We start from the raw sequence: 22,963 nt of genomic DNA, 5'->3' as shown, positions 1-22,963 counted from the left end.
GAAGTCCATGTAGACAACATCCACAGCCCTACCTGCATCAATCATCTTTGTGACCTCTTCGAAAAACTCTATCAAGTTAGTGAGACACGACCTCCCCTTCACAAAACCATGCTGCCTCCCACTAATACGTCCATTTCCTTCCAAATGGGAGTAGATCCTGTCTCGAAGAATTCTCTCCAGTAATTTCCCTACCACTGACGTAAGGCTCACCGGCCTGTAGTTCCCTGGATTATCCTTGCTACCCTTCTTAAACAAAGGAACAACATTGGCTATTCTCCAGTCCTCCAGGACATCACCTGAAGACCGTGAGGATCCAAAGATTTTTTGTCAAGGCCTCAGCAATTTCCTCTCTAGCCTCCTTCAGTATTCTGGGGTAGATCCCATCAGGCCCTGGGGACTTGTCTACCGTAATATTTTTCAAGACGCCCAACACCTCGACTTTCTGGATCTCAATGTGACCCAGGCTATCTACATGCCCTTCTCCAGACTCAACATCCACCAATTCCTTCTCTTTGGTGAATACTGATGCCAAGTATTCATTTAGTACCTCCCCCATTTCGTCTGGCTCCACACATAGATTCCTTTGCCTATCCTTCAGTGGGCCAACCCTTTCCCTGGCTACCCTCTTGCTTTTTATGTACGTGTAAAAAGCCTTGGGATTTTCCTTAACCCTATTTGCCAATGAGTTCTCGTGACCCCTTCTTGCCCTCCTGACTCCTTGCTTAAGTTCCTTCCTCCATTCCTTATATTCCACACAGGCTTTGTCTGTTCCCAGCCTTCTCGCCCTGACAAATGCCTCCTTTTTCTTTTTTATGAGGCCTACAATATCTCTCGTCATCCAAGGTTCCTGAATTTGCTGTATTTATCCTTCTTCCTCACAGGAACATGCCGGTCCTGAATTCCTTTCAACTGACACTTGATGTTGATTTAACCTCAGACATCCGCCCCCAATCTAGGTTCTTCAGTTCCCGCCTAATATTGTTATAATTAGCCTTCCCCCAATTTAGCACATTCACCCTAGGACCACTCTTATCCTTGTGCACCAGCACTTTAAAACTTACTGAATTGTGGTCACTATTCCTGAAATGCTCCCCTACTGAAACTTCTACCACCTAGCCGGGCTCATTCCCCAATACCAGCTCCAGTACAGCCCCTTCCCTAGTTGGACTGTCTACATATTGTTTTAAGAAGCCCTCCTGAATGCTCCTTACAAACTCTGCCCCGTCCAGGTCCCTAGCACTAAGTGAGTCCCAGTCAATATTGGGGAAGTTGAAGTCTCCCATCACAACAACCCTGTTGTTTTTACTCTTTTCCAAAATCTGTCTACCTATCTGCTCCTCTATCTCCTGCTGGCTGTTGGGAGGCCTGTAGTAAACCCCCAACATTGTGACTGCACCCTTCTTATTCCTGATCTTTACCCATATAGCCTCACTTCCCTCTGAGGTGTCCTCCTGTAGTACAGCTGTGATATTCTCCCTAACCAGTAGCACAACTCCGCCACCCCTGTTACATCCCCCTCTATCCCGCCTGAAACATCTAAATCCTGGAATGTTTAGCTGCCAATCATATCCTTCCCTCAACCAGGTCTCTGTAATGGCAACAACATCATAGCTCCAAGTATTAATCCAAGCTCTTAAGTTCATCTGCCTTACCCGTAAGCCATGGTCGTTCTGTGGAGGAAATTACACCCAAGGATCTTTTTAGATTAGGTGGCCATTATATTTCTTTGTCTTTACTGGAGACGGGCATAGGCAGGAAAACCCTTGGCAGCTCGCTCTTAATATCATCCTTTGTGTAATCCACTGGTCATTCTGGGAGGCAATTACACCCAGGGTCTTTTTTTTAGATGATGAGAGCAATTATGTTTCTTTGCCTTTACTGGAGGTCTTTGGACCAGGCACACTGGACTAAATAGCTGGCTTGTAATGCAGAACATGGCAGAACATAGGTTCAATTCCCGTACCAGCCTCCCTGAACAGGCACCGGAATGTGGCGACTGGGGGCTTTTCACAGTAATTTAATTGAAGCCTGAGAAACGGCCGGCAGCCATTTCTGTCAGTGACTAACTCTACCTTCTCAGACACCTTTGTGACAATTTGAAAATAAATGCAGATCTTTTGAAAGTACAATATTTCTATGAATAATTACTTGTTTTTTTTAATACAAACCACATGGTGCAGTTGGATTTAAAATTTGGGGATGGGATTACAATGATGAAAATATTGGGACTTTGTTTATTAAAGTGGTAAATTATAAAGAATCACTCTGGTTATGAAGATAGGGTGATTATTTAACTGAAACAACTTTTATTCCACTGATGTCACGTGCAGAAATATACAAAAAATTGCAAAATGTAATGGGAGATTGAAAAATAAAATGGGACATTCTTTAATTACTGCAGAACAAAGCTAGTCTCTTGAAATTATAATTGCTTGAAATCGAAGAACGTTCCAGGAGAAGTGGCCTGTGGGGGTGAAAAACAGTGGGACAGACTTGATGGGTTATTTGTGTTGTAACAATCCTGCTTCCTCAGTTTTGATGCTTTGCTTGCGGAAATTGGTTGCAAATCAGTAAGGATGCAGGTGTATGTGACAAAAATATAATTTATTCTCTTACAAGGGTTTGGTTTAATGGTTGGCTTTTTTGAGCTACATGTATTTTAAGGCAGTTATGGTTTTGTACAATAAAAGAGCAGATAACCTATTTGACTTGGGTTGCAATGTCACTAATGCTTGCATTAATGAAAGGGTATAGCTGGATCTGTTTTAAGCTGTATTCAAAGATAGTTGAAATGGTTGGAATTTTGCTTGAAAAGTGGGGGGAGGGGCTAGCAAACTCTGACTATCTGAAAACAATTGGATGTGAAATTAATGACTTTTGTTTAATGAATAGAGTAGTGTAAAGTTGTGTGTGCCTGCACTGGATCTACTGGAATGATCAAAATTAATCCAACCGTTGTCTCCTCCCCATAGCCCTGTATTTTCTGTTGGAAAGGGTGGTTTGGCCTGCCTCAACCAATCACTCTAGAAGAAATGACCCATGACCTAATAATTTACGTGGATATTGTCAGCTATTTACTCCCAAAGTTGGAAGGAATAGGTTTTCCATATTTGAGGTTTGAAAGGAACAACTAGTCATCTTTGCTTCCACGGCACCAATAACATTATCTCCAGTTTCCTGTGTAATTAAAGAATCCAATCTCTGGCATCACCCTGGTGAATCTGCTTTGATGTGCTTTGAGAATTGCACATGGTACTATGGTCTAACTATGTTTTGCACAACTACTGAGTAATGACCTCTTTCTGCAATTAATATATTGAGACTTTTGCTTCATGGTTAAACTACTTTTAAACATTTTTTAAAATGTGAAGCTGCATTGCTTTTGCAGCTGACCTTGTTGAGATGCAAAGTAAATATTAGTGTCTTTAAAAACTGTGTGTGTCAGCATTTGCTAATGAATGCGAGCTGTTTATTATATCCGGCGCACACCTTAACTTGGTCTCCAAGTTGGGATAAATGTGTTGCAGGGATTTTTGAATCCAGCTTAAAACAGATCCAGCTATACCCTTTCATCGATGCAAGTGTTACTGTAACATTGCAACCCAAGTCAAACGGAGTTGCAGGATGTGTAATCTAAGATTACCTTTAGATTAATTTGGCAATACTGGTGAGCATAAAGAATAACTTCATCACTACCGCACAGCAATTTAAGTGTATCTGTTGTGTTAATTCATAATGTTGGCAGCCATAGATTAGTCACTAATTTTATTTATAGCCAAAATTGTATAAGAGTCAAATCCCAGGGAATTTGTCCACCAATTCATGTTGATAGCTGAGAAGACCCCATTCTCGCATGAATGCATCTCTATGTAACAGGCTGAGCCTACAAAAAACATCCATAGCCATACTTGCACACTTGGCAAGGCCTTTCATAGGAAGATCACTGTAACAAATTATTTCTGGCTCTTGTGTGGTCTATCTCCACTCTGGTTGGCACAGTCATATGACCAGCTTCGACAAGTTTGGCTATTCAGAGTTACCAGTATGGAATTAAGGCTCATCTTGGGTATCATTCTACAGGATTTGCTATTCTGATGGTAGGGCTGGTTGACAACTTCAGCATAAAACAGAATTTCATGTCATCCAAATGTGACTCATTGTGGTTTAACTGGTTACCTATTGGAAATAATTTTGTAATATTGTGACAATTTGCAATGCTTGCACATGTGCTGTATAAACATGTTGAAGTAAGTTTTTTCTGAAATTAAAAATGGATTATCTGTTTTTAAATAAATTATTAACACTACGGGATCAGCTGTAGCGCAGTTCATTGCAGAAGGCATTTTTTTCTATTGTCCTCTTAAAATGAGCAATTACTGCTAAATTGGGAAATTGGCCCCTGTCCGAGAGGAATGGGATTAGTGGCTCATATTAACTTGGTATTAATTTTCTCAAATTGGAAAATGTCTTATATTTATGTTGAGTGTAAAAGTCCATTCTTGTCATAAAATGTATTTTTAAAAAATTGCATTGATGATTAGTTGCCTCAATTGGAGATATTTTTTTTTCCCTAAATGCTGCATCAGATATGGATCAGTAATTTGCAGCTAGGTCCATGTTGCAAGAAAAAGGAGTTGGTCATTTAAAATTAACCATGTTAAATTGATCTCTCCCAGTTTCACAACACCAGAAAATGATGGAGTGATCCCCAGATGTGCTTCTGCAGATTGGGGCACTGCAGTAGAAGACGAAGAAACAAGACAGATTGTTTATCGCGATTTGAAGAGGTTTGTATGCTTTGGTTTTGCAAATAACCATTTGTGGAGGGAGTCTCAAAATGCTTCTAATCAACTTGTATAGTATAAGAGTGTGTGGTTCTATGCCTTGTTAATCTTTGCTATTGTGGGCCCTTGTCTGGCTCTTATGTACTAATACATGTATACAACAGCTAAAAATGTTCAACTATGTATTTTTGTGAAGTGCAGAGATGGTTTAAATTGCGTTGTGTATCTCTCTTGCATTCCAGTATTGCTTGAAAGGATTCTAAAATAGTTGATTCCCTTGTTACTAAATCTGCAGTATTTCTAAATAGAGCAGGTTCAGCAACAGTAGGTATCCTAATAGAGCATACCTGACCTTGGTGTAGTTGGTGGCAAATTTTCTTGTCTGTTGCTGGCACTCTGCATGAGATAGCATTTGAGATCTTGTCTTCAATCGTACTAGCATCATTGTTTTCTTTACAGGTCTGGTTCTAGATGTAACCGATAGAGCAAGTGGGTGTTTAATTGCCCCTTAGTATCCAAAAATGTGCAAGTTATGGGGATAGGGCAGTAGGGTGCTCTTTTGGAGTGTTCATGCAAACTCAAATGGGCTGAATGGCTGCCTTTTGCATTGTAGGGATTTTATGAAGTGAATTTGGATGGAAATTGTAATGAACTCCAATTGGCTTTATTGGTTGGCCAATTGGAGTATGAGCTCCCTCAATGATAGCTCATTGAGGGGGCCCATATAATCACCTGTGTAGGCTTTGTGAGCAGTCTTAAGTTGACTGGACTGCTAGCAGCACTGTTTGTAGCTGCTCCTGTAATATCGTTATTGTAAATAAATATTGGTGTGGTGACGGAACTCCTGCCTCCCGTGGATTACTACAGAAATATTATGTACACGTTGGTTTGTGTGGGACATGCAGCTATGGTCTCTTTGGGTACTGGTAACTGATTTTTTTTTTGCTTGGATTTTGCTTTTTATTGGAGGTCCCATGGCGTTTCCTTGTCCGTAGACTCCCTTCTTCTTGGTTCCTTTGACTTAACTGTTCCATTACTTCAAGGATTTCCACATCCTTAAAGTCCATTATAAAATGCTCCTACGATAGTGATCCATCATCCTGAATTGCTCTCGTGAGGAAATACATGACCTGCATTTTCAATCTGCTCTGATTGGACAAAAGAGCTGAACTCCAGAGGTGAGACTACTCTTGACCTTAGACAGTATTTGATGGAGTGTAGCTCCAAGTGGCCTTGGCAAAACTGGACTCGATGGGAATCGAGCAGCAAAATCTTTACTGGTTGGAGTCTTATCTAGCACAAAGGAAGATGGCTGTTGGAGGTTAACCATATCTGCTCTGGGATGTCACTGCAGGAGTTCGTCAGTGTAGTGCCAACCATCCAGCCCATCCAATGAGCCCCAACCATCTTCAACTGTTTCATCAATGATCTTCCCTCCATAAGTCAGATGTCGTGGTGTGCATGTTCAGTGCCACGTGTGATAACTCTACTCAATACTGAAATAATCTGTGTCCACGTGCAGCAAGACCAGGACAAGTGGCAGGTAGCACTTGCCAGGCAATGACCTCTCTAACAAGAGAGAATCCAACTATCTACCCATTGCTTTCAGAGGCATCTGGGGGATTATCTTGTGACACCCTGGCCAATTCCAGCCCCGCTTGACCTGGTGTTGGGACACAATGGAATTAACCAATAATTCTTACAAAAAATACCCAAAGTCTTTGACCCTTGGCTGCCCAATAATTGGGCACCAGGTTTCTAAATGTAAACACAATTACTTTTTTATTAGTGACCAGAACTATAATGAAATATGCAACAAATACAACTGGCTAACTATTAGCTAATTCCAACTTTAACTTGTCCCCCCCCCACCCGCTATATATAATCAGTCTCCTGGTCATCCTTTGCTGAATTCTGAACTGCTCCCTATCCTCAGGCTTGCTGCTCTTTCTAGCAACTTTATATGACTCCTTTGAATCTAGTACTAGCATTATTTATTTTGTTAAGTATAATAGTTTGTACTGCTAAACAATGCAGGGCAAAAGTTAATGGTTTACAAAATACTGGGTTTACAAAATTACTGGCTGCAACACCGAGGGAGGCCATCCTGTCCTTGTTGGCTCTTTGGAACTAACTGAGTTGTTATTGCATTGTGTCTCCTTTTCTCGGTAGTGCTGCAATTATTTTCTTTTTTGGGTGCTTATCTGAAATCCATTTGAAAGCTACTGTTGAATCTGCCTCCACCACGCTGATCATAACCACTTACAGCATGTTGTTGTTCTTTTGTCATTTAACTTTAAATTGGCATCCTCTGGTTCTTGATCTGCCCGTCAAAGGAAATAATTTCTATCTACTCTGTCAAGATCTCATGATTTGAATGCAGTATCGAATCATAGAATTTGCAGTGCAGAAGGAGGCCATTCAGCCCATCGAGTCTGCACTGACTCTTGGAAAGAGCACCCTACCCAAGGTCAACACCTCCACCCTATTCCCGTAACCCCACTCAACACTAAGGGCAATTTTGGACACTATAGGCAATTTATCATGGCCAATCCACCTAACCTGCACCCGGAGGAAACCCACGCACACACGGAAAGGGTGTGCAGACTCCGCACAGTGACCCAAGCCGGAATTGAACCTGGGACCCTGGAGCTGTGAAGCGATTGTGTTATCCACAATGCTACCGTGCTGCCTGTAAATCACCCTAGAAGCTTCTCTTCTGAAAGGAAAACAACCCCAGACAACTACTGAGCTATCCCTGTAATTGAAGGACCTCTTCCCTGGAACAGTACTCTTAAATCTTGTCTGCACCCTCTCTAGTGCCTTCACAGTTTTCCTAAAGTGTGGTGTCCAGATTTGTGAGACACTCCAGTTGAGGCTGAACAAATGGTTTGTAAAGTTCACAAAATGATGGCACAATGGTTAGCTCTGCTGTCTCTCAGCGCCAAGGACTCGGGTTTGATTCCGACTGTGGGTATCTGTTTGTATGGAGTTTGCACATTCTCCCTGTGCCTGTGTGGGTTTCCTCTGGGAGCTCCAGTTTCCTTCCCTAGTCCAAACGTTGTGCAGGGTAGGTGGCTTGGCCATTCTAAATTGACCCTTCATGTCCAAAGGTGATGTGGAGTTTTGGGTGGATAGGGTCGGTGTAGACTTGATGGGCTGAATGGCAGCCTCCTATTCTAACCTACAGATTCTATGAAACCTCCTTGCTTTTGTACTCTTCCTATTCGTAAAGCACAGGATCCAGCATGCTTTTTTAGCCACTTCTCGGCCTGCTCTGCCACCTCGTGCACATATGCCCATAAACCTTTGTTTCTATATCTTTATTTTGTGCCTCATCATTATTCCTACCCAAAATGTGTCACTTCACATCTCTGCATTTCAAATTTCATCTACCACATTTCATCAGCCTGTCTCTGCCCTGTTAACCATTTCAATATCCTCCTCCGTTCGATACTTGCAAGTCCTCTTTTTTTTTCTTCTGCAAATTATGAAATTGTGTTCTCTACAAACAAGTCACAGTCATTATATGCCCAGAAAAGCAGTGAATCTCTGGAGAAGTTGCATTGTATACCTTTGTTCAGACAAAAACAACTAGCCACTGTTTGGTTTTCTGCCACTCTGCCAACGTTGCCTCCATTGGACGGGGCATAAGAGTATAAACGTTTGCAAATTATGTTAGTTATACTGAACGTTGTTTAGGACACGCTGGGAATACTGTGTCCAATTCTGGTCACCACACTACCAGAAGGACGTGGAAGCTTTGGAGAGCGTAGAGAAAAGGTTTACCAGGGCGTTGCCTGGTATGAAGGGTATTAGCTATGAGGAAAGATTGAATAAACTGGGATTGTTCTGGCGGAGGTTTACAAAATTGAGGGGTATAGATAGGGTGAACAGTTGGGAGGCTTTTTCCCAGGGCGTAAATTACAATTATAATGGGGCACAAGTTCAAGGTGGGGGGGGAGGTTCAGTGGAAATGTTTTTTTAACAGAGGGTGGTGGTGGCCTGGAATGCACTGCCAAGTGAGGTGGTTGAGGCAGATACGTTAGCGACCTTTAAGACTTGTCTAGATATACACATCAACAGACTGGGTATAGAAGGATACAGGCAATTGGTCTAGATTGGACATGTGATCGGTGCAAGCTTGGATGGCCAAAGGGCCTGTTCCTGTTCTGTATTGTTCTTTGCTCTGGATTGGCTGTGCTAAATTGTCCCTTTAGTATCCCATGGTTAAGGTGTGGTTATGGGGCTAGGACAGGGTGTGCGGCTAGAAAGGGTGCTCTTTTGAAGGATTGGTTCAGACCCGATGGTCAGAATGGCCTCCTGCACTGTAGGAATTCTGTAAGATGCACTACAGGATCTCACTAAGATTCCTTAGGCAGCACCTTCCAAACCACGACCACTACTATCTAGATGGACAAGAACAATAGGTACCTGGGGACACCACCAGCTGGAGGTTCCTTTCCAAGTCACTCTCTGTACCGACTTTGGAAGTATATCGCCGTTCCTTCACTGTCGCTGGGTCAAAATTCTGGAACTTCCTTCATACTGCGGGTGTACCTACTCCTCTGGGACTGCGGCAGTTCAAGAAGGCAGCTCATAGTTCATAGAATTTACAGTGCCGAAGGAGGCCGTTCGGCCCATCGAGTCTGCACCGGCTCCTGGAAAGAGCATTCTATCCAAGGTCAACACCTCCACCCTATCCCGTAACCCCACCCAACACTAAGGCCAATTTTGGACACTTAAGGGCAATTTATCATGGCCAATCCACCTAACCTGCACATCTTTGGACTGTGGGAGGAAACCGGAGCACCCGGAGGAAACCCACGCACATACTGGGAGGATGTGCAGACTCCGCACAAGACAGTGGCCCAAGCCGGAATCGAACCCGGGACCCTGGAGCTGTGAAGCCATTGTGCTATCCACAATGCTACCGTGCTGCCCAACCACCTTCTCGGGGGCAACTAGGAATAGGCAATACTTGCTGGCTTAGCCTTAAATTATTATTTTTAAATGAGAGGGGACATGAGGAAAAAATCCTCTGCACCCAGAGGTTGGTGGCTGTCTCTTAATTCCTTGTCTAATTCCCTGTCTGGTTTGGCAGTGGTGGCAGAAACCCTGAACTCATCAGGTGAAGATCCAGGTACCTTAAATACTGCAACCTACAGGGCAATGGACATGGTGTTGGAAGGTGGGATTAGAATGGGTGGGCTGGTTATTCTTTCTTCTCTTTATCTGGCACAGGCATGCATAAAGTGCTGACGGCCTCTTTCTATGCCATAACATTTCTATGGTTCTAAATTGCCCCACCAGGATGTTGGTACCAGCTTTCAGGTCCCAACCTATGCAAGCCACACTTTTCCTAGAAGTGGTTCCAATGTCTCAGAAATCCTAATGCCCTGCAATTTCTCTTGCCACGCAGTCAATTGCTGTATCCACCATTTGTTCTATACTCACTGGCACCTGAACTAAACTCGTACCACCTTTTTTGATGTTCAGCTTGATAATCTCCTTCAAATCTTCCTTCAGGAGCTCATCCTTCTTTCTACCTAATGTTGTTGGTACCAAATATATACCATGACTGCTGGCTGTTTACCCTCTTTCCCCTCGGTACGCTGCAGCTGCTTGGTGGCATCCTGAATCCATGGAAGAAACCCATCATCCTGAAATCATGTAGGTCACTGATGACTGTCTGTTGTCCTGTCACTACTTTCTGAGTCTTCCTCCCTCCTGTCCCATGTGCAGCTGAACACTCTAGAGGCTGCATTGCCAAAGGAAGCATCATTCTCACCAGAATAGAACGCAGATTGGAGAGTACAATGCTCTTGGAAGACTCTTGTATTAACTGCCTGGCAGTAGCTAAATCCCCCTCTGCGCACGGACCCTTAAGCTGGAGGGCAATTACCCCAATAAATGTGCTATCAACTTGGATCTCGGCCGTGTGGATGGCTGTGAGATCCTCCATATGCACATTTGGGTGTCCAAACATGAGAAGGAGTCCAGAGATCCTTCCTGGAACTGGATGTGCATTTCTGAGGACTGAGGCACTGTCTCTCAGGATTTTGTATGTTTCATATGTTTCAATCATGTTGCCTCTTACTCTAGGGTGGACACAAGCCTAGCCTACCTGTACTTTCTTTGTATATGATCACCAGCCCATTCTTTGAATTAGTCAAGTAAATCTTCTGAAATTTGAGTGTATTTACATACTTTAAAAAAAAAAAAGAGACCAGTAATCCAGATATCGATTCACTAGTGCCCTGTACAACTGAAGCATAACCTACTTATTTTGTTACGAAATTTCATCCAATTCTATTAATTACTGTATGTGCATGCTAGTTTTTGCGATTCGTGCACTAATGTTGATTGCTGAGTCCTGGCCTTGTTATCAGTCTTGGAGTTGGCATTCAGTGGTTTGAGTGTCCCTTTGACCCCCCCCCCCCCCAGTTTTTAAAATATTTAACTGAAGGGAGTGTCATTCTGAATTGGTGAACAGCTTTTTTTTTTTCTTACTGGGCAAGTATATTTGTATATAGCTTTAACATTTGACTTTTACATTTATCTTTCATGATGAGGCCAGCATTTTTTGCCCTTGAACTGAGTGGCTTGCTAGGTCATTTCACCGGTTGTTCCTAGCCAACCACATTGCTGTGGGTCTGGAGTTGCAAGTAGGCCAAACCAAATAAGAAAAGCAGATTTGTTTTTCCCCTGAAGAACATTATGAAATGAAAATCGCTTATTGTCACGAGTAGGCTTCAAATTAAGTTACTGTGAAAAGCCCCTAGTCGCTACATTCCGGCGCCTGTTCGGGGAGGCTGTTACGGGAATTGAACCGTGCTGCTGGCCTGCTTGGTCTGCTTTCAAAGCCAGCGAATTAGCCCTGTGCTAAACAGCCCCATTATGTGAGCCAGATGGATTTTTAACAATCAATCATACTTTCATGGTCACCATCGCTGAAACTAGTTTTCCATTCCAGATGTGTTAATTGAATTTAAATTCCACCAACTGTGGTTGGATTTGAACCAAGGTCCCCAGAGAAATGGCCTGGATTTCTAGATTACTCGTCCAGTGACATACACCGCCTCCTCTACAGATCGTCAACTTTGTTAAAATCCACCCAAGTTTTCAATTTCATTTCTCTTTCAGATACAAAAGACGGCTTTTACTAAATGACTTCAACGATCATGAAAAGGATTATTCTTCTGAAAGGTATAGCCAAAGTGTTTGTAGAAATCATGAATAAACGGCTGCTAATGTAGTACAGTAGTCCCCCTTTATAACGCGGGTGTTGGGGTCCAAGACAGCCACCCGCGTTGTAACCGAGCCGCGGATATCCATGATGGGGGTTTTAAATTTATTTAAAAATCTATGCTAGCGCTTCCCATTGTGAGTCTACGGGGGGGGCGGGGGGAGAGGTCAGACCCCCGTAGACTCACAATGGGAAGCGCTAGCATAGATTTTTAAATAAATTTAAAACCCCCATCGTGGATCCAATTAAAATTTCAGCGGGCGGCTCACTTTGATCCGGAGAGGGAAGCTGCTCTCACTGAAATCAGCCGGCCGCTGAAATTGACATTGCCGGCTGCTCTCTCCCTCCAGTCCAACTTTAAGCTTAATGTTCTTGATTGGAGGGAGAGAGCAGCCGGCAGTGTCAATTTCTTTTTTTTCCTCCGGCTTGCCCCCTCTCCCCCCCACACCCTCCGGCTCGCCCCCTCTCTCCCCCCACACCCTCCGGCTCGCCCCTCTCCCCCCCCAACACCCTCACGGCTCCCCCCCCACACCCTCCGGCTCGCCCCCTCTCCCCCCACATCCTCCGGCTCGCCCCCTCCCCACACCCCCCGGCTCGCTCCCTCTCCCCCACACCCTCCTGCTCTCCCCCACAGCGTCCAGCTCGCCCCCTGTACCCCCACACCCTCCGCTCGCCCCCTCCCCACACCCTCTGGCTCGCCCCCTCCCCCCCCCCCCCCCCTCCTCCCCTCTCTCCCCCAACACCCGCAGGGCCCTCTTCCCCGCCCCCCCTCTTCTCTCCCCCCCCCCCCCCCCCCCCCCAACACCCGCTCTCCCCCCCTCCCCCCTCGGCAGTGTCAATTTCAGCGGCCGGCTGATTTCAGTGAGAGCATCTTCCCTCTCCGGATCAAAGTGAGCCGGCCGCTGAAATTGACACTGCCGGCTGCTCTCTCCCTCCAATCCAACTTTTAAGTTTTAATGTTTCTGATTGGAGGGAGAGAGCAGCGGGCAGTGTCAATTTCAGCGGCCGGCTCACTTTGATCCAGAGAGGGAAGCTGCTCTCTCACTGAAATAATCAGCCGGCCGCTGAAATTGACACAACTGACAGTTGGGGTCCATCAGCCCCCCCGCGGTATATCGCGAACCGCGGTATTGCGGAGCGCGGTATAACGGGGGACTACTGTACTGCAGTTAACCTCTTGCATTTTGTCAAGCTTTTCCTTTTTATATAGTTTTAACAGTCTGATATTGTTTAACATTACAAAGGTCTCCATGAGAATGTGTGATCGTGGGAAGAGACGAGGAGCGAGAGTTTGAGACTGATCTCGGCAGTCATCAAGTATTCCAGATCCCTAATTTTACCACCTTGTTATAATTTTTGCCCAGCTAGGTAGTCCCAGCAGATATCCACCAGTATTGCCAGCTGTTGGCGGGCTATATGGTGGCTTGATCTTTTTTTGGAGAAGGCTTTCTATCTCGTCTCCTTTATTTATACACCAGCCTGTGCCTTTATTCCTGTGCATTTGTCCTACATTATGCTGTGCTGGATACTTATTTTGGTGTGAGAGTTTGAATCTGCAACAGTCCCTCGTAACTTGGTGCTAGAGCATTTTGATGCACTAAAGAATGTGTGGTTTATTTTTAATTGTCCCTAACCCCTACACTAGGAAATTGAGGATTAGATAATTACTTTAAACATCTAATTATTAAATTTCAGTTCGAGTGGCTCCAGGGAGTCATTAGCACCTTCAGAGCTTGAAACTGATGAAGTGGTATTGATGAGAAGACAGAAGCAAATCAACTATGGAAAGAATACCATTGCATATGATCGATTCATTCAGGAAATTCCCAAGTAAGATCACATGTTTTATTCTTGCTCCGATACACTTGGCTTGGGGTGGGGAAAATTAAGTCTATATTGAATAAATTAAAATTTATCATAGCTGACTGCCTTGGGAGCACCGTGATTAGCACTGTTGCTTCACAGCGCCAGGGTCGGCCAGATTCCCGGCTCTGGTCACTGTCTGTGCGGAGTCTGCATGTTCTATCCGTGTCTGCGTGGGTTTCCTCCGGGTGTTCTGGTTTCCTCCAACAAGTCCTGAAAGACGTACTGTTAGGTAATTTGAACATTCTGAATTCTCCCTCCGTGTACCTGAACACCTAGGGGTGACTTGGGGCTTTTCACAGTAACTTAATTGCAGTATTCATGTAAGCCTACTTGTGACACTAATAAAGATTATTATTTTGAAAATATTTTGGCATTGGAAGCATAAAAGCTTTTTCACTTTCAGAAAGTCTACACCAGGGGTGGGCAAACTACGGGCCGCGGGCCGCATGCGGCCCGCCAAAGGTCTTTATGCGGCCCACCAAGATCAAGTCATTAAAAAAAAAGAAAAATTAAAAAAATTTTTTTTTTTTTTTTAATAAGGTTAAGGGGGCTGTTGGGTTACTGGTATAGGGTGGATACGTTGACTTGAGTAGGGTGATCATTGCTCGGCACAACATCGAGGGTCGAAGGGCCTGTTCTGTGCTGTACTGTTCTATGTTCTATATGAGGCGCCCAGAATCATAACCGGGTGAATCGCCATTTTTGAAAAGTAGAGAAAAAGAGGGCTAAAGGCAGGATGCCGCCGGGGGAAGCGCTGAGGTATATGCCGCACGCTAATTGGTTACAACCGGGGCTATTAATTAATATACTATGCGGCCCTTTAAAATTGTGAATTTCTGAATGTGGCCCTTGCACGGAAAAGTTTGCCCACCCCTGGTCTACACTGTCTGAATAAGATCAGCAAGAAACCGATCTGGCTGTCCTTGTATGTAAAAGACTGATGTCCTTGCTCAAGTTATAATTTGTTATAACTGGTTAAGTGCAAAATATGGTACAAGGCACCTAATATTTGTATAATATTCCCCTACCTCTTGGTTTATTTGTGATGACATGGCTCCAGCTCACCCTCTAGTAGCCAGAGTTGCGCTCAATGCACCTTTTGAAGAGGGAAGGAAGAAATAACTGTTATAGGAAAGAACCTAACAAGGCCGTGACATTTTCTGAGAGACAGTGGAACCATTTATAGAATGCATTATGTTCTTAGTATGCTTGATCTTTGTAAATTACTTGATGGAACTTCCATTGTTTTTGTCTAACTTTGGGGTGGCGGGATGGCACAGTGGTTAGCACTGCAGCCTCATAGCTCCAGGGTCCCGGGTTCAGTTTTGGTCTCGGGTAATTGTCTGTGTGGAGTTTGCACTTTCTCCCCCTGTCTGTGTGGGGTACTCGGGTTTCCTCCCACAGTCCAAAGATGTGCAGGTTAGGTGGATTGGCAATGCTAAATTGCCCTTAGTGGCCAACGGTTTGGTGGTGTTACTGGGTTATGGGGATACGGTGGAGGCGTGGGCTTGTGGGTGCTCTTTCCAAGGGTCGGTGCAGCCTCGATAGGCCGAATGGTCTCCCGCACTAAATTCTATGATTCCACTGTATTTCTGTAACTTCCATCTGGGAAGTTAGTACAGCTCAACACTTGGCTAAACAGCCAGTAGGAGGGTGGGGGTTCAGATATCTGGACCATTGGGATCTCCTCTGGGGCAGGTGGGACCTGTACAAGGACGGGTTGCATCTAAACTGGGTTGGGGGGCCAGATATAAATATTCTGGCTGGGCAGTTTGATAGTGACACACAGGAAGATTTAAACTAGTTTGGCAGGGGGTGAGAATCAAAACAAAGCTGAATTAACTGAAGGGGAACTAGAGAGTAGGGCCAGTAAGACTCCGAGGACGAGCAGGCAGAGTATGGTTGCTGATCGAAGGTCTGGTGTTTCAATGCGAGAAGTGTAACCGGTAAGGCAGAGGAGCTTGGATTAGTACTTGGAACTGTGATAGAACATAGAACATTACAGCGCAGTACGGGCCCTTCGGCCCTCGATGTTGCGCCGACCTGTGAAACCATCTGAAGCTTATCTGACCTTAGAACATTACAGAGACTTAGTTAAGGGAAGGATAGGATTGGCAACTTAACATTCCAGGACACCGATGTTTCAGGTGGGATAGAGAAGGATGTAAAAGGGGTGGGAGAGTTGCACTCCTGGTTGAGAATATCACAGCTGTACTGCTGGAGGACACCTAGGAGGGCTCAGACAGCGAGGCAATATGGGTAGAGCTCAGAATAGGAAGGGTGTAGTCACAATGTTGGGGGCTTACTATAGGCCTCCCAACAGCCTGCAGGAGTTGGAGGAACAGATATGTAGGCAGATTTTGGCAAGGTGTAAAAGTAACAGGGTTGCTGTGATGGGTGATTTTAACTTCCTCTATAGTGACTGGGATTCACTTAGCGCTAGGGGTGTAGATAGGGCAGTTTGTAAGGAGCATCCAGGAGGGCGGCTTGAAACGGTATGTAGATGGTCCAACTAGATCAGGGGCCGTACTGAAGCAGGAATTGGGAAATTATCCCGGCCAAGTGGTTGACGTTTCAGTAGGGGAGCAGTTTGGGAACAGTGACCACAATTCAGTAAGCTTTAACGTACTGATGGATAAAGATTTTTTTTTTTTAAATTTAGAGTACCCAATTAATTTTTTCCAATTAAGGGGCAATTTAGCGTGGCCAATCCACCTAGCCTGCACATCTTTGGGTTGTGGGGGCGAAACCCACGCAGACACGGGGAGAATGTGCAAACTCCACACGGACAGTGACCCAGAGCCGGGATCGAACCTGGGACCTCGGCGTCGTGAGGCAGCAGTGCTAACCCACTGCGCCACCGTGCTGCCCTCTGATGGATAAAGATAAAGTGTAGTCCTCGGATGAAGGTGCTAAATTGGGGGAGGGCTAATTACAACAATATTGTGCAGGAACTGAAGAATGTAGATTGGGGGCAGATGTTTTAAGGGCAAATCAACATCTGTCACGTGGGAGGCTTTCAACTGTAAGTTGGTAGGAATTTGGGACTGACACGTTCCTGTATGGGTGAAGGATAAGTATGGGAAATTTTGGGAACCTTGGATAATGAGAGATTGAGTGTAGTCAAAAAGAAAACATTTGTCAAGGCTAGGAGGCTAGGAACACACTAAGCAAGTTTATGTGTGGGTGAGTGATTCTGGGCATGGATCTAAAATCATTTTTGAATATAAACAATTTAAAGTTAACTAGTGTAGTATTAAATTCAGTACCATGAACAAAGCATTGTTCTGCGTGGTTCTTTAATTTTAGCTGGATGGTTAATTTTAGTTGGATGCATGTACAACATGTCATTGATACTAGATATACTTTAAAGCAAATTAACTCTGTGGATACATGTGTTGATTTCTTTCTTTCAGACATCTTCGGAAGCCAGGTGTTCATCCAAGGACTCCAAACAAGTTTAAGAAGTTCAGTCGTAGATCTTGGGACCAGCAAATTAGATTGTGGAGAATTGCACTGCATGCTTGGGATCCGCCAGCAGAAGAAGGCAGTGATTTACAGGCAGTGTATGTTCAAATTTCTGGGTATCAATGTGACTGAGTGGAAGACATTTGGGGGTGATGGTACAGTTTAATTCTGCAGTTAATGTGGACAGTATGAATTATTTGTTGTGAAATGAGGAATAAAATTTCACTGTTTGTTAGAATGGTGGTTCAGCATTAAATGAATGTTCAAGCAGTTGCAAATGTTAAGATACTGGGGTAAAGAGAGGATTGAAGAATTGAGTAAAATCAAGATTAAAATTGGAATAGAATAAAAGATTAGATAAAGGGAAACTAAGTGTAGCTGCCTGAAGGAGTGTTTTTGATATGCGAATCAGTGTAGCTGTAAAAAGTGGTTAGGGGAAAACAATGGTGGTGTATGTAGAAATCGGTGTTCAAAGTGGTGAGTGAGTTCCATAGAGAGAGAATATAATTTGCACCGATATCCTAGAAGCTTGGTCTGACGTGTTACTTGATACATTTGTGCATAACATCAAAAAGGAAAGGACAGTATAACTGCAGGAGGATAGCCGAGTACACCAGAGGAGATAGACATCTATCATCATGGCCACGCCCAGCTGAAGAAAGCAGGCTCTCTTGAAAACAAGTTGTTAAAAGCGGCTGTGTTTTCAAAACAACTCTTGAGAAGAACTGCCACACTGAAGATGGTCTTCCCAAACCTGGAAAATAACCTGTATGTGGCAACTATATGCTGGATTTGGCTCATAGTTATATGGTATTGGATGTTGTTTGGGAAAGAGGGCATTGTTGAGTTTCTTTTAAATTAATAAATATTTTTTTGATTACAATAAGGCTGGACTATTTCTGACTGGTTTGCATATCTTCCCTCAAATTGGAAATATACACCACTGAGATCCAATGTTCAAGTTACCCTTCTAGGTTTTGGGATACTCTTGCATTTGACATCATTAGGGTTCTTAACATAAACAAAAACTTTAACAACAAGAGATTTGCTGTTTTTCAGCACTGACTTTGATTTTGATATGGAAACTGAATCTGTGAACAGCTCGAGTGGAAGTCGCACAAGTCTCCATGATGAGAGAGGATGCACGCCCAGTAACACACGTGCACCATCTCCTCAGGTATGCAGCATTAAAAATATGGATTATTGTAGTGATGAAATGTACATTTGAGGTATTTAACAATTCTAAAGTTGGCATGTAGGGAATAGATTGATATGATTTTAACTGTAATAAAATGATTGACTTCTCTACATTCTTGTTGATTTCTTAATGAATTTGTATCCTGTACTCTTTTGCCAACTCTGCTTGTAGTTTTGCAAACAATGCTGATCAAATTTACAGAGAACAGTATGGTTCCAGATCAGTATTGTAGCCTAACCAGTATTCTTAAATGGACTGTTGGTGGCTACTCTCAAAACTCCCCAGATAATTAAGTTTTATATTTGTAGGCCCACTAGCTCTTGCTTGTATCAAGAAAAAAATTAAACGTGCTGCTTACCCATTCGAGACTTTTTCCTTTTAACATGCAGGCAGGTGGTGTGTATGCAAAAGCTGCTGTTATGATCCATTCTAACCATGTACATGTTTACCGACTTGGGATTAATGACATTTTGTTTATAGAAGGTTTCCTGAAGTGTAGATAATTTTAAAAGATTGTTTTTAGCCTTCGATGGTCATGAGACAGTGGGGTAGAAATGAGATAATTAATGAGAGGAGCTGATACTGGTAAGCAGTTTTGGCTGTAGTTTTGTAGTCTGACCAGGCAGCTGGATTTCCAGGTTGTGCCTGAAAGAGTGTCTCCTTTTCTGAAAGGAAATTGCTACACATTAGTACAGCAAGTATCCCTCTCTTTGCTAACTTGCGTTTCTTTTGACCTGTAATGGGCTTTGCTTAATTGGAGATGGAGAAGGTATAAGTTAGTGGTTAGTGTTTCCTTTAATTTTAAGAATTGTTTAACTGCCGATTCAAAAGCTATTTTCTATGATAATGTGGTTACTGTTGTGTTAGTAATAGTTTGTTTTAACATAAAAGACCCCTATTTGTCAGTGGAATCACTCCTGAGTGAAGTATCCTTGCCTCACCGTTTTACAAATAAAAATTGTTGGGGTCTCGTTTAGTTTTCAAACCTAAATTGGGGTCTGGTCCGATACCGTAAAAACCTGCCAAACTGGCCTTGTGTAGGAACAGATTTCTTACCTTTCTACAACTGGTGAGCCGCAGGCCCAAACCCCCATTTTGGCTTGGGTATCGTTGCAATGAAAATGAAATGAAATGAAAATCGCTTATTGTCACGAGTAGGCTTCAATGAAGTTACTGTGAAAAGCCCCTAGTCGCTACATTCCGGCGCCTGTCCGGGGAGGCTGGTACGGGAATCGAACCGTGCTGCTGGCCTGCTTGGTCTGCTTTAAAAGCCAGCGATTTAGCCTTGTGAGCTAAACCAGCCCCTGGTGGTTAGCATCAATGCTTCACAGCTCCAGGGTCCCAGGTTCGATTCCCGGCTGGGTCACTGTCTGTGTGGAGTCTGCACGTCCTCCCTGTGTGTGCGTGGGTTTCCTCCGGGTGCTCCGGTTTCCTCCCACAGTCCAAAGATGTGCGGGTTAGGTGGATTGGCCATGCTAAATTGCCCGTAGTGTAAGGTTAATGGGGGATTGTTGGGTTACGGGTATACGGGTTACGTGGGTTTAAAGTAGGGTGATCATTGTTCGGCACAACATTGAGGGCCGAAGGGCCTGTTCTGTGCTGTACTGTTCTATGTTCTATGTTCTATAAACTGACAGGAAGCAGTTATTGACTTGCATCCGTTTTGAGAAGTCAAGTTTCTTGATCACAATCTCTGGTATGGTGGATAACGTTATCTTAATTTTGGTTCTTTTGTGATAATACTGAGAAATTTTATTTTGTCCTATGAAGTTACTGTGACAGAATTTACAATTTAATCTAATGTCTTAATATTTCAATTTTCTTTAGATATCTTGCTCCACTCCAGCCAGAGAGTTTGTCTATCCTCATGTGGACAAAGAGTTTGATTTGCAAGCTTGTTTGGCTGAAACCAATGAAGTTAGTCCTTGGTTAAACTAAAGGCGGCTGTCTGCTGTTGAGAACCTTGCCTTGATGGAACAGGTCTACAGTTGTTGTGGTGATCTCATGAACTTTAAAGGGGCTTAGTGTTTTGTTTTTCCTCTACATTGAATGCCACATTGTAGAATTGTCTGTATGTGCAGTCCAGCAAATCCATCAATGCAATTGCTTTTTGGCTACCTCCAAAATATGCTTTTTCAACTCCATGTAATGGACGTGACGAGACAAGACCATGTTCAAACTCCTGTACTAAACCTTGTCCTTAAATTGGAATACTTGTGTTGACTTCCACCACCCACACAAAAACACAAATTAACAGGATAAGGATGGCATGCTATTTTGAGAAACTATGGCACCAGATTGGCATGAGTCCCTCTTTTTTTTAAATTGACGTTTCTTTGGCTTTAACAAGCTTTGAAACAAAACTTGGTTTCTTTCTGAACATCTCTGGGGACTGGGGGTGAAGTTGGGGGAATTTGAGCCTTTTCTCCATTTCTATATAGGTTGATATGTTGGTGGGAATGGCAAAACTAGAACTTTCAGTCCTGTAGTTGCTAGATTACTAGTTATGTTTTCAGTGTTTTATTCCTGGAGCAGTGTCAATTATCTTCCTCAAAATCAGATGCTATATCTGATGCTAATGCTAATTGCTACTGTCTCCCATTTTGAGATTGAATAAAGTTAATACTTTTTGTATCTTGCTAACGTTTCACCTGTGAATTTTAGGAATACTGTCGTGTGTTTTTGATTTAACAGATCTGCATAAATGTAATCCATTGGTACAAAATCTAATTACCTAATGGAAAACTGTAATAAACACAATTTTGTAATGTTTTTACTTTGTATTTAAAGCAACTTGTCTTGCATGTGGCCAGACGCCAGTTGATATTACAGATATCTGAAATTATTTGCTCTTGAAATATAAATTGTTGAACGCAACATTTTTAATATTTCTAAGTTTTTTTTGTAAATCTGCAGCTGTACAATAAAATTTGGATTGCCTATTTATTGGCCTGTGACTGTTTTAATTACACTAAGAAATACCAACTCATTGCTTCAAATTGCATACATATTGTGACTTCACTGGCATTTGTATATATATAATATATAAATCCAGAATATTTAATATTATAAATCTCACTCCTTGACTCCTTTTTCTAGCTGAGTAGGAGACGTTGTTAGTAGTAAATTACATTAATCTCTTAATTGGATAACTGCAGATTACTGTATCAGTCAACATTAGCATACAAATACACCAAGGTGAAATATACATAAGGTATTCAATCATTCTAGAAATTTTGCAGGCAACCTGGGGTCAATGTGGCCCATCTGGGTTCTTGAGTGCAGCCCATATTTCGCTGTTTTCTCCCTATTGGTATGACTGAGGTGATATGCATAATAAAGAAGGGCAAGTAAAGTGAGTTGAATGCTGATTGCAAACAACATTGGATGGAGAGGGATCAATGGCTCTCAGCCAGTGTAAATGTTTCTTTTGTTTTTACCATTTGAAGTTGATGAGAGTTCTAGAAGTGTTATAAGCATTTGAGTTATTAAATATTTGGCGTATGTCATGTATTCATCTTATTCATGAGGTCAAGATAAGTGAACAAGCCCAATTTCAATCTTGAGAGCAAATCACTAGATTAGGTTGTCCATCACTGATATAGGTGGTTACTTATAGAGTACGTTGTTTCTTGGTGCTTCATGTACTAAATCCGGTATGCCGAAAAACGCCAGAGTCGGCAAGATGCATAATGAGCAAAAGGGTAATTGGCATAACTTCCATTATGGATGGTGCTGTGTCTTATCTTTAATGCCTACTTGAACAACTGCAAAATTTTAATTCTTAACTCGTGAACAACAACTTCAATAATGCAGAACTTCCTTTAAGACTGCATTTGGGGGAAAAACCTGGCTATATGCTCCAGTCCTGAAGTTTTTGTCCCTGTGGCTGTCCCAGGTAAGTAAGTGCTTTTGCTTGCAAAATCTAGTTCTTTTGAATACATTTAACTTAAATTTTTTATTTTTAAGAGTACCCAATTATTTTTCTTTCACGTTAAGGGGCAATTTAGTGTGGCCAATCCACATAACCACATCTTTGGGTTGTGGGGGTGAAACCCATGCAGAAATGGGGAGAATGTGCAAACTCCACATGGACAGTGATCCTGGGCCAGAATTCAAACCCAGGTCCTCAGTGCCGCAGTCCCAGTGCTATCCACTGCGCCACATGTTGCCCTGCATTTAACTTTTATTTCATTTACAAGGTGTGTTCACTGCAGGCTGCTCCTTTGGCAGTTTCTCGTGTGAGTGACCTGTGTGATTTCAGGTGATGACGTGCATATATTAACATAGTGTTTATTGCAGCTATTACGGTTCAATTTAATACATAACACTTCCTTTCCCCCTTTGAAATTGTTGGGGTTGTTCAATTTAAACAAGTTGGAGGTGGTCACTCTGAAC

At 43.0% G+C, this 22,963-nt stretch overlaps 1 protein-coding gene across 1 annotated transcript in view; it reads left to right on the top strand.

Moving 5' to 3' along the window:
- LOC119963924 (stem-loop binding protein) overlaps positions 1-21,509 on the top strand; it is a 44,055-nt gene extending 22,546 nt beyond the window's left edge. The window contains exons 3-8 of the mRNA XM_038793349.1: positions 4,677-4,787; positions 11,931-11,993; positions 13,729-13,863; positions 17,316-17,465; positions 18,427-18,544; positions 20,393-21,509. Of these exons, the coding sequence (XP_038649277.1) occupies positions 4,677-4,787; positions 11,931-11,993; positions 13,729-13,863; positions 17,316-17,465; positions 18,427-18,544; positions 20,393-20,503 (688 nt within the window). The 3' untranslated portion in view covers positions 20,504-21,509. The remainder of the gene's footprint in view (positions 1-4,676; positions 4,788-11,930; positions 11,994-13,728; positions 13,864-17,315; positions 17,466-18,426; positions 18,545-20,392) is intronic.
- The last annotated feature ends 1,454 nt before the right edge of the window (positions 21,510-22,963 follow it).

Source organism: Scyliorhinus canicula, chromosome 3, assembly GCF_902713615.1.
Source record: "Scyliorhinus canicula chromosome 3, sScyCan1.1, whole genome shotgun sequence".
Classification (NCBI taxonomy): domain Eukaryota; kingdom Metazoa; phylum Chordata; class Chondrichthyes; order Carcharhiniformes; family Scyliorhinidae; genus Scyliorhinus; species Scyliorhinus canicula.
The sequence above is the reverse complement of the archived record's forward strand: the minus strand, read 5'-3'. Positions and strand labels throughout refer to the sequence as shown.